A 12,066-nucleotide genomic window follows, 5' to 3' on the forward strand; every position below is an offset into this window, starting at 1 on the left:
TAAGTATCATGATTATCTTGTTGCTATTGGGTATTTTTTAGAGTGATAGCTTATGTGTCCTGAATTTTATGTTCTCTTTTGTTTTATAAGCAAATGAGAAATTATAGCCTCTATTCATAGTGTGTTTGATAGTCTTAAGCTGCCCATTGGGACCCTTAATGTTGTAACATGATAACAATATTGTAACATGATATTATAACATGATAATCTTGGAAGTGAGAGTTTGGTTAGAAAATAGCTCTGTGAAAATATGTCAGTTTTCATAAATCTGATTAATATCTTTGAGTGTTGTCCTCACAAAAGTTTTAGACACTCAAGAGTTTTGTATATAATAGGCCTACTTTTATGGTGTCATTTCTATAGTGGATTTGTATAGATCTCAAATGGTAGTGGTGCTCCCTAGAGTGCGTGAAGGAGTGAAAGTTTAATCAGAAGAATGAGAGAATTTCTGTGAATGCAGTTTGTCACTTCATTGGTAAGAGAAAAAGAATTCTGTTTTATGGAAATAGCAGTATTAAGTACTTAACATGTATTAACTTGTGTAATTCTTACCTATGAAGTCAGTCTGATTAATATCTTCATCTGAAGGATGAAGAAACTATATAAGGAGTAATTACTAGTAGAGCAGCTATGCTGCTCCAATCCAGTCCATTGTGGATTTTGTTCGTTCCCTAACTTTATCCAAGATGTCTTTTATATATCTATAGAAACATGTTTGCTTAATTGCCATAGTTCCTTCTCTTCCAACTACCATTCCCTTAGGATTTTTCTTTATTTCTCTTTCTATATCCCCCATTGCCATATGCCAGTATTGGGCAAGGTTTGCCTTGATCTATTTGAAAACAGTAAAAGCAGATACGGGCTTCTCAGGTGGAGCAGTGATAAAGAATCCACCTGCCAATGCAGGAGATTCAGGTTTGATCCCTGGATCAGGAAAATCCCCTGGAATAGGAAATGGCAACCAGCTCCAATATTCTTATCTGGAAAATTCCATGGTCAGAGGAGCCTGGTAGGCTACAGTCCATGGGATTGCAGAGTTGGACATTACTGAGCGACTGAGCGCACACACAAGAGCTATAAGCAGAACTGCTCTTCTGGACTTTGTTGTTCAGTTACTCAGTCACGTCTGACTCTTTGCAACCTCACAGACTCCAACACTCCAGGCTTCTCTGTCCTTCACTGTCTCCCTGAGCTTGCTCAAACTCATGTCCCTTCAGTCAACGATGCCATCCAACCATCTCATCCTTTGGACTTAATTCTGATCAAAAAGGTAGGCCTAGCCAGTGAAGTAGAATTCTAATAATTTCCATGTTTATAGGCTCAAACTACCACACAATTGCACTCATCTCACATGCTAGTAAAGTAATGCTCAAAATTCTCCAAGCCAGGCTTCAGCAATACGTGAACCGTGAACTTCCAGATGTTCAAGCTGGTTTTAGAAAAGGCAGAGGAACCAGAGATCAAATTGCCAACATCTGCTGGATCATGGAAAAAGCAAGAGAGTTCCATAAAAACATCTATTTCTGCTTTATTGACTATGCCAAAGCCTTTGACTGTGTGGATCACAATAAACTGTGGAAAATTCTGAAAGAGATGGGAATACCAGACCACCTGACCTGCCTCTTGAGAAATTTGTATGCAGGTCAGGAAGCAACAGTTAGAACTGGACATGGAACAACAGACTGGTTCCAAATAGGAAAAGGAGTACGTCAAGGCTGTATATTGTCACCCTGCTTATTTAACTTCTGTGCAGAGTACCTCATGAGAAATGCTGGGCTGGAAGAAGCACAAGCTGGAATCAAGATTGCCGGGAGAAATATCAAAAACCTCAGATATGCAGATGACACAACCCTTATGGCAGAAAGTGAAGAGGAACTAAAAAGCCTCTTGATGAAAGTGAAAGAAGAGAGTGAAAAAGTTGGCTTAAAGCTCAACATTCAGAAAACTAAGATCATGGCATCTGGTCCCATCACTTCGTGGGAAATAGATGGGGAAACAGTGGAAACAGTGCCAGACTTTATTTTTTTGAGCTCCAAAATCAGTGCAAATGGTGACTTCAGCCATGAAATTAAAAGATGCTTACTCCTTGGAAGACCAACCTAGATAGCATATTGAAAAGCAGACACATTACTTTGCCAACAAAGGTCTGTCTAGTCAAGGCTATGCTTTTTCCAGTAGTCATGTATGGATGTGAGAGTTGGACTGTGATGAAAGCTGAGTGCCGGAGAATTGATGCTTTTGAACTGTGGTGTTGGAGAAGACTCTTGAGAGTCCCTTGGACTGCAAGGATATCCAACCAGTCCATTCTGAAGGAGATCAGCCCTGGGATTTCTTTGGAAGGAATGATGCTAAAGCTGATGCATACTTTGGCCACCTCATGGGAAGAGTTGACTCATTGGAAAAGACTCTGATGCTGGGAGGGATTGAGGGCAGGAGGAGAAGGGGACGACAGAGGATGAGATGGCTGGATGTCATCACTGACTCAATGGACATGAGTCTGAGTGAACTCTGGGAGTTGGTGATGGACAGGGAGGCCTGGTGTGCTGCGATTCATAGGGTCGCAAAGTCGGACGTGACTGAACTGACTGAGGCCTTTATAGTGTACAGTGGGTATTGAACTATAGTATTGCAAGTAAACTAATGAGGGAAGGAAAAGGGAAAGAGAAGGGCTGAAAGCATATTACTGTACACACACACACACACATGGTTGGTAGTATCCCTAAGAAGGTATCCTGAGTCTTCAAGACTAACATATTCTGAGTCATGCCCTCCAAAAGTAGTATGTGCTTTTTTAAAAGTTGGCATTAATATCCAGAAAAACTAGAAAGGGAAAACTTGTCACATTCAAACCTCTGGCCATTGGTGAATGATGACTGAGAAAGTGATCACTTTTTATTTTTCTGTTGTATCTTCAAATATATTCTCCTCAGAATGGAATTGAGTAAAACAGATATTTGGTAGGAGAAGGGAACTGATAGCTAATGTAAGTGAAATGGAAGGAGAACACGCAGGGCTTTAAATTAGTTGGTTTTTTGATCCAGTTGAATTTAATGGAAAAGCACTGAGAACCTGTGTCTGAGATTCATCAGCAATCTTCCGCAGTGTTTCCAAAACATATCTAGTTAGAACAATCACTTCTGGTGCCTGTTAAAAATACCCCCATGGGGGGCATTGGAGTTAAGGATATTAATGTGAATTTATGACTTTGAAAAGAAGTGGGTGTATGTGGATGACATCTATATATTTAAGCATACATGTTTAAACATATATATATATGTTTATGCATATGTTATGCATATATGTATATGTATTTCCTACCTCTGTCCACTGAAAAGACTAAGAAGCAGACACCCCAACTTAATGAACACACCTAGCACCCAAATCTTTGCCTAGTACTATTACTCCCCACTAAGAAAAAGTAGAGTTTCTTGGGAAAATGGCTTCCAGGACTAGGGCAGGATAGGTTCAAGTCAAAGCTGGAAGAACTTGTTTTGACAGAAGGTAGAAAACTGCTCAAAAGAATGATGAGGCAAGATGCATGGACACAGAATGACTTAAAGAAGCAGATCCCACTGACCAAATCTGGAAGAATTTGAACACCAAAATAATTAAGTAAATATTATTACTTATTGTAGGCTTCCCAGGTGGTTCAGTGGTAAAGAATCCACCAGCAATGCAGATGACTTGGGTTCAGTCCTTGGATTGGGAAGATTCCCTGGAGAAGGAGATTTCAACCCCTCCAGTCTTCTTGCCTGGAGAAACCCATGGACAGAGGAGCCTGGTGGGCTCTACAGTCCATGAGGTCACAAAGAGTCAGACACGACTTAGCAACTAAACAGCTATTACTTATTGTAAGGAATTATTAGTATGTTTTATAGAATTACAGTAAGGTTAATGTACTTAAGAATTTTAAATCATTGAAAAATTTGTAAGTCCTTATCTCGCTTATAAATAGATAAACAAATTGGGAAGAAGAGCGGTCTTTGCTTACAGTAGAAGTGTGGAAGGAAAGCTGGAGTTGGAAAGGTCTCATTTTGCAGCCGTCATGGTAGGATCAGGTAGGAGAGGACTGGGCAGGAGTCATCAGTGAATGCTAAAATGAGGGTAGTTGTTTGATGCAAAACAGAGTATTTGCATAGTCTTAAAGTGTATCCTCTCGACTGCTTTTAGTTTAAAAATAATGAAGGACTTCCCTGGCAGTTTTGTGGTTAAGACTCCATGTTTCCTCTATAAGGGACATGGATTTAATCCCTGGTTGGGGAACTTAAGATCTCACCAAGGGGAAAAAAGATCTTTAAACAGCACTAACTAAATCACTCCCTGGGTTAAAATCTTGGTTGACTCTCATTAGAATAAAACCATAATTAAAGAAAAAAAATGGAATGGCTTAAAAAAAAATAAAGGTATACAGTGGAAAAATCAAGCAACACCTTTATGGGTTGTTTCTAAGGGACGTCCAGAGGACACAGCATAATTTATATAGCATTCCAATTAGGAGGAAACATCAGACGAATGTAAAATGAGGAAGTTGTAATTTAAAAGTAGGAATTGAGACTGTATTATTTTAAAATGTTAATATGATAAGGAAAAGAAAGGCTGTGGAAAATGTTTCAGACAGAGAAGATTAGAGAGACATGATAGTTAATTTTAACTTCTCATACTAAACTATATACTGTACTGGATCAGAGGAAACGCTACAAAGGATATTAGATCAACTGACAAAATCTGAATGGGACTAGATTGATGAAATATATGAATATGAATTATGAAGTTGATAATAGAACTGTGCTATGGAAGTCTTAGGAAATATACACTGGAGTATTTAGGGCTAAACGACCATGAAATACGTAACATGTCCTTGCTGCTGCTGCTAAGTCGCTTCAGTCGCGTCCGACTCTGTGTGACCCCATAGACGGCAGCCCACCAGGCTCCCTTGTCCCTGGGATTCTCCAGGCAAGAACACTGGAGTGGGTTGCCATTTCCTTCTCTAATAACATGTCCTTAATGGGTCACAAAAAAGTTCTGTGTGTGTTATTTGAAACAGAACAAATGATAAGGCAAATAGAAAAATGTTCACATTAGGTGAATCTTGGATAAAGCCTGTGAAAGATCTTTGTACAATTTTTTATTTTGCAGCATTTTATAAATTTGAAATTACTCCCAAATGAAAAGTTATGAAAAAGAAACTAAAAAAATACTTTCGCCAGTTCCTTCTCTGGAGATCCTGACTCAGTGGGTCTGAGATAGAGCCTGGGAATTTGTGTTGTTGACAGTTCCACAGGTGATACCATCAGAAAAGTTTGACAAACATTGCTTAAGTCATTGTGAAGAATGAAAGAAAATAAAAAATTCTTAGTGAAAACTGGGCAAAAATTGTTCTTATTCTTTAAAAAGAAAAGCTGATTCTGCAAATCAGAGTTCATTTAGCACAAGGCTGGTGTTAGGCAGGGCTTCCCTGATAGCTCAGTTGGTAAAGAATCCACCTGCAATGCAGGAGACCTGGGTTCAATCCCTGGTTTGGGAAGATCTCCTGGAGAAGGGAAAGGCTACCCACTCCAGCATTCTGGCCTGGAAAATTCCATGAACTGTTTGGTCCATGGGGTCGCAAAGAGTCAGACACGACTGAGCAACTTTCACTCCTCAGTGTTAGGTAATATCTAGGCTAAATTATTTTTCAATAGTAAATGTTTCCTAAGGAAAGTAATGACAAATAACAGCCAGCAGCGATTCTGTAGGATTAAGGCCTGTCTGGTGAATGAACCTTGTTAGGTTTATTTGATAGGCATAAGAGCCTTTTTCCTCTTCCTCTCAGCCTTTGTAGTCAATAGATGCAGTTTTAAAATCTGCCACTTAACTAGCTTAAATAAAATTTCTCAATTTCTCAGCTTCCTCACTTAAAATGGACATAAACTACACAATTGATAAAGATTGTCATGGGGCTTCCCCCATGGCTCAGCAGTAAAGAATTCACCTGCAGTGCAGGAGACATGGGTTAGATCCCTGGGTCAGGAAGATCTCCTGGAGGAGGGCGTGACAACCCACTCCAGTATTCTTGCCTGAAGCGTCCCATGGACAGGGGAGCCTGGTGGGCTACGGTCCATAGGGTCACAAAGAGTCAGACACAACTGAAGCGACTTAGTACACAAAGATTGTCATGAGGATCAAAGATATTATGATATAGTTTCCAGTACAATTCTTTGCGCTTAGATTTTCAAGTTGTAATTAAGTATATATCTGTCTTTATGTATTTCAAGGGCTACCATTTAAATAAAGGAATAGATTTACTCTGTTAATTCTAGAAAGTAAAATAAGGATCTGGGAATTGAAAATACAGAAAGGAACATGTTTGATTATTCAGTGAAGAACTGTATAATAACTAAAGCTGTCTTAAAAATACAGAAGTGTTATAAGGAAAAAAAATTGTAGATAATGTAAGCTGATGGATTTTAACTAAACTTACTGTGTAATCATTTCACAGTATATATCTATATCAAATCATTTACATTGTACACCTGAAACTTACACAATGTATATCTCAATTATATCTTGATAAAACTGGGGGGAAAATTTTTTTTTTTAGTAGATGTGACTGGCTCTGGATAAAGGTACTCACTGAGGTAGATGCTGAGCTCTTTATCCCTTTACATGGGTGTTATTGAAGGGACTTTTATCTTCACAGGAGTTTGAATTAAATCATCTCTGAGGCCACTTTTCACTCAGATTTCTTCAGTGCTCATGGGAGGACCCTAATTAGTGATTGTACACTAAAAAGTTGTGCTTCGGGGAAAATTTTTATATACTGAACAGTATTTCTCAGGTCATACTTTCTGAGGACCAGTTTTGGTGTTTTTTTTTTTTTTTTTTTTAAAGGAACTAACTCCAGTCTATCAAGACATCATTAGAGAGCCTTTGGCTATATTCTTCAACCCTAAATAAAGTAACATGGAAACTCCAGAGAGAACTGTTACCTCTTTTGTGCAACAGAACTCTCTTTTCAACAGCTTTTTAAAAATGAAGAGCTAAAAAGAGAATTGTCATGGTCCTATCTTGCCATTGCTATTTGAAAATTGTTTAATAGATGTATATGACTAAAACTCTAAATTACTTTTTCTCATTAAAATTTCCTGAAGGAGAGAGGACAAATGACTAATTATGTTCTACAGCCATATTTTAGGTGTTTAGAATCTCTCTTGAAACTGCTGGATTTTTTTTCATTTTTGGTTGACTTTCTTGATAAATTTTAATTTTTGAGCAATGGTTATGAAAATTAGAAACTGTTTTAAACTTTTGAAGAGCCATCTAATGCTTTCTTTGTGTGAGAGGTTAGCTAAATTGATTAGATAATATTGTAGAGTTAATAAAATTAAGATAATAGGGTATATCATTAATCTTGATTCAGGTATCCCAAATGAATATAGTTGGTCACAAAGGGATCCTAGCTGGAGAAATATAAATGAATCAGAAAGGAGAAGGGGAAAAACAAACCCTAATTAGAGTAGACTTTTTAGATATAACATCAAGGTGAATTTCTTCTTTTGCTACTGAGTGGATGATTTATAAAGACCTTTAGAGGTAGTGCATGGCTGTTTTGCACTAAAAGTTGTCTTTCAAAATCGTAATATATTGACCACAAATGTTCCTGTATGTGTAAGCTGCAGACAGAGATTTGAAGTTCTGCTATATCTGGATACGTTCTAATAAAAAACACAAAGATTATTTCTAGTCACATAGAAGATTATTAAATCAGATGAAAGCATCAGTTCTTCAGAAACTATACATTCTCTGTTTCAGTCCATGGTGAAATACTTTAGTGTTGAATAAGACTTTCTCTTTGTTGGATATTTAATTTTTATGATTGCTAGATTAAGGAAGTTATTGGTATAATGAGTGATACTTTAAATTTTTTAAATATGAAATAGCTTAATCACTGGTAGAGGAACTGGTAGATCTTTTCCATTTTTTACTATTTAATTTTAATAGTGGTATTTTAAAAAAACAAAAATATTGGGTTATCTTTTGCCAAAGTACCTAGGTATTTATCTTTTAGTGTTTCTAGACTTCATGGTAGGAGTTTTAAAATCGAGCCCTTCAAAAGTAAACACTATCAACAAATGTTCCTTTTAAAGAAATGTATTTTATTGAAAAATTAGCTTTTTCAATACCTCCCTTCATGCAGATTATAAATTAAGAAAATTACAAAGTTTTAAGGGTTGGTTCATATTCTTATCAAAGCCAAGTCCAAAGCATTACATTATAGCTCCCTTTGAACAAAGCATGTACTTTCACATCATACTGCCTATTTTTTAAATTCTGTTGACTAGAATTACCTACAGCCCATGTCTTGGGATATTTTTATATGCATTTACCACTAATGTGTGGTCCCCAGAACTGCTGAATCTGAAATTCTAGGATGGAGCCTAGCTATATTTAACAAGCCCTCCAGACCATGTACATGGTTTCAGTAGCTTTAACAAGGACCTCAGTATTGTACAGTAGAGGTCTGTGAGGTTAGCAACCAGAACATTGCACCTTCATTCATGTCACTGCCAACCCAGCCAAGCATGAATGCTCAAATAATTTCCAGTTTGGTTCTGCTAAAGAATATTCAGTGAACCAAAAGGAGGCAACTTGTCTCTTGAAACAAAATAACAATATGTGGAAGCAATTAATAATTAATGTTTGTATGTCTGAATAACAGCTGACTTATTAAAAAGAACTGAAATGAGAAATTGAGTATCAGGAAGTTTATAACCAAATAGTAGTAAGCAGTGATAGGAAGAGGAGAGGACTACCTTAAAAATCAGGTCAGGGCCCTGTATGAATGAATTTGAGTAACAAAAGAACCTTGTTCTTCTCACTTCATAGAATACTTCAGTAATATTTATTAAAGCTAAATTTCCAAAGAAAGCAGTTTTATAAAGAAAAATGGCTAAGATACTTCCCACATTATTAACTTCTAAACCTTAAAAAATTCCTACTTTTTTAAAGTAGAACTTTTTAAAAGTATTTTAAAATACTTTATAATGGGGATGATCCAGAGAGATGATATGGGGTGGGAGGTGGGAGGGGGATTCAGGATTGGGAGCTTGTATACACCTGTGGTGGATTCATGTCAATGTATGGCAAAACCAATACAGTATTGTAAAGTAAAATAAAGTAAAAATTAAATTTTTTAAAAAAATAAAATAAAAATACTTATGAATTAAAAAAAAAACTTTATATTACCAATATAACGGGAATTTTGGAATGTCAAGTACATCAACATAACCATTTTCCTTAGTCATACAATGACCTTTCATTACATTACTCTTATCTAAATGCAGAAAGTAATAATGTATATAATATGTTGCATATACAATATGTTAGTAACCCTGTTATCATAAACTCAGATATTCTTTTCCTAAATTTACTGCGGCTTAAAAAGTACTAGGTACAAGACTTTAGAATAGCATATAAGTCCATTACAATGAAGAAAAGATATCCAGAGGCTTTTTGGAAATCTTACTAGAATCTGCATGGAACTTTTTTTTTTTTTTTTTTAATGCATGAAACTGTTGGCTTAAGTAGTGGGTTTAAGGACTGAAAGAATCTGTGTGGGTAACATCTGTCTTTGTTCTTTAGTGTTGCTATGGATTATAATATTATGTATATCTTTACATTGGGAAGATCCTCTGGAAAAGGGAAAGGCTACCCACTCCAGCATTCTGGCCTGGAGAATTCCATAACTGTATAGTCCACGGGATCACAAAGAGTCGGACGTGGTTCTGAAGCAGCTGAGTTAATTTTAATAACCTAGATATATTTGGCTAGTAATATATTTTTCTTTCTTAGCGTATTTGAGTTTAGAAACCTTTATAGAAGTGATTATTCTAATTTGATGTTTTCTTATTTCAAACAGCTAGTTAAAGGCCTTCAGCAAGAGCTCAATCGATTATATTCCCTTTTCTGTTCCCGGAATCCAAACTTTGAGGAAAAAGGGGGTAAAGTCTCGATAGTGTCACATTCCTTGGGATGTGTGATCACTTATGACATAATGACTGGCTGGAATCCAGTTCGACTCTATGAACAGTTGCTACAGAAGGAAGAAGAGTTGCCTGATGAACGATGGATGAGCTACGAAGAACGTCATCTTCTTGATGAACTCTATATAACAAAACGACGGTAAAAAATATCTTAAAAAGAAATTAAACATGGAATCACTGGACTTCTTAGTAGAAAACTTCAGATTTTTTATAATAAAGAAAAAATACATTGTTTAGGGTATAGAATAGAATATTCAAAGATTATTGAATAATATGCCTAATCAAGCAAGAGACTATTAATTTTGATACTAATTACATGTGTTTTCCTATAGCATAAAATTACCATCTTCCTCTTTTTCCTTCTCTTTTTTCTTCATAGTTAATTAGAAATGAAATCTAAAACTTATTCCATGCTGAGTCACTGTGTAGAATCTGATGGGCCTCCACCTTTGTTGGTATTGTGAAAATAATTTTAAAGCCCTTTTTTCTTGGCAAATGTATTTTAGACAGATTTTATAATTATTTAATCATTTACATCCTTTCTAATACTGTCTTTTTTAGTTGGATGCACTATCTATTTTTTTCTTCTGATACAACTGGTAGATAGGTTAATTGAACAAAATATAAAACGTAAATCAGGTAGAAAGAAGAGTATAAAAATCATGCATAATCTCATGTGAAAACTGTTAATGTGTTAGAATATTTTCTTTAAAAAATAGTAAATATATATACTATTGTATCAGACGCACTCGAGATTATAAGTATCCATTAAGTTAATAAGCCCCTGATTCTGTTAATCCTAGAGTATGCCTGATACTGTCTTTTAATTCTTTGCTACATTCCTATCTTCATCTCTAATTACATGCTCTTGTTCTCTTGATGGTCATTCAACTGACTCTAATAGATCTGTGAAAAGTCACTCATTTTGATAGCATTATATAAAACAGCCAGTTTAGTTAACTTAAACTTTACTCAGGAAGCATTGAATTTATTTTCGTCGTACAGAAATTGTCTAAGGATTTCATTAGAATTTTATTAATAAGTACCATAGGGAAAATACATAAGTTTTATAGTATCAAAATAGCTAATAGTTTTGAAAGAAAATGTCCTGTTGCAAACTTAAGCACTGTATTTTTTGTTTGCTTTTTGTTTTTGTAATGCTGTATTTTAGACAAATTCAAGTAAAATGTTTTTAAAAGGTTTAGAAAATGAACTGAACCTTAAGTTTGTTCCATTGTTTATTAAATGTAAGTACATACAGAACATTGCATTAGGAAAAAGTTGAAATAACCCGTGTTGTTCAACAGAGAAAGGCTAAACTGGGTTATCTATATGATGGGCAATTAAACAGTTGTTATAAAGACTGAAGGTAGGTTAGGAGGCAATGAAGTGAAAAGATTGCTAAGATTCACTATTAACTGTAGAAAAAGGAAAGCCATAGAAAAGGGTGTGGTATGAACATTTGGTGTGGTTTTTTTAAGTGTGTATATGCTTGTATGTGCCTCACATTTTACTAAAGATTCCCCCCCCAAAAAAACCTATTAACAGCATGTATTGGAAGAATAGGGTACTTTTACTAATTATTTCGTAAACTTTTATAGACTTTCTGTACTACAGCAAGTTCATTTATTAAATACTGTCAAGGATTACTTTGAGGAATTGGATGATTTCTTTATGCTTAGTGAACTAGTGAGCATCTAATACTTACAAAATTATGAATATGAATGTGTATGTAATCTCATACTCCTCCCTAGGCTGCGAGAAATTGAAGAACGGCTACATGGATTGAAAGCATCATCTATGACACAAACACCTGCCTTAAAATTTAAGGTAAGGAAAGACAGATCAGATTTTCTTTGTTTATCTCAATTTTTTTTCAAGCATCATTTGAAGCATGACGTTAGGGATCAAATGAAATCCTAATTATTCTTTGAAGTGAGTCTTTTTTTGAACCCTTACAGTGTGTTGGACCCTGCTGGTTTCTAGATTCTACTAAGAAAAGAATGGACAAACTCAAAATACATAACATGGCATTACTGGGGCT

General features: G+C 35.7%; 1 protein-coding gene across 6 annotated transcripts in view; it reads left to right on the forward strand.

Moving 5' to 3' along the window:
* The window catches only part of DDHD1 (DDHD domain containing 1), a 71,852-nt gene that overhangs the window by 40,231 nt on the left and 19,555 nt on the right, over positions 1-12,066 (forward strand). For all 6 annotated transcript variants that reach the window (XM_040226417.1, XM_040226420.1, XM_040226416.1 and 3 more), the window contains 2 exons: positions 9,899-10,161; positions 11,777-11,852. In XM_040226417.1, the coding sequence (XP_040082351.1) occupies positions 9,899-10,161; positions 11,777-11,852 (339 nt within the window). The remainder of the gene's footprint in view (positions 1-9,898; positions 10,162-11,776; positions 11,853-12,066) is intronic.

Source organism: Oryx dammah, unplaced genomic scaffold, assembly GCF_014754425.2.
Source record: "Oryx dammah isolate SB20612 unplaced genomic scaffold, SCBI_Odam_1.1 HiC_scaffold_26, whole genome shotgun sequence".
Taxonomy (NCBI): domain Eukaryota; kingdom Metazoa; phylum Chordata; class Mammalia; order Artiodactyla; family Bovidae; genus Oryx; species Oryx dammah.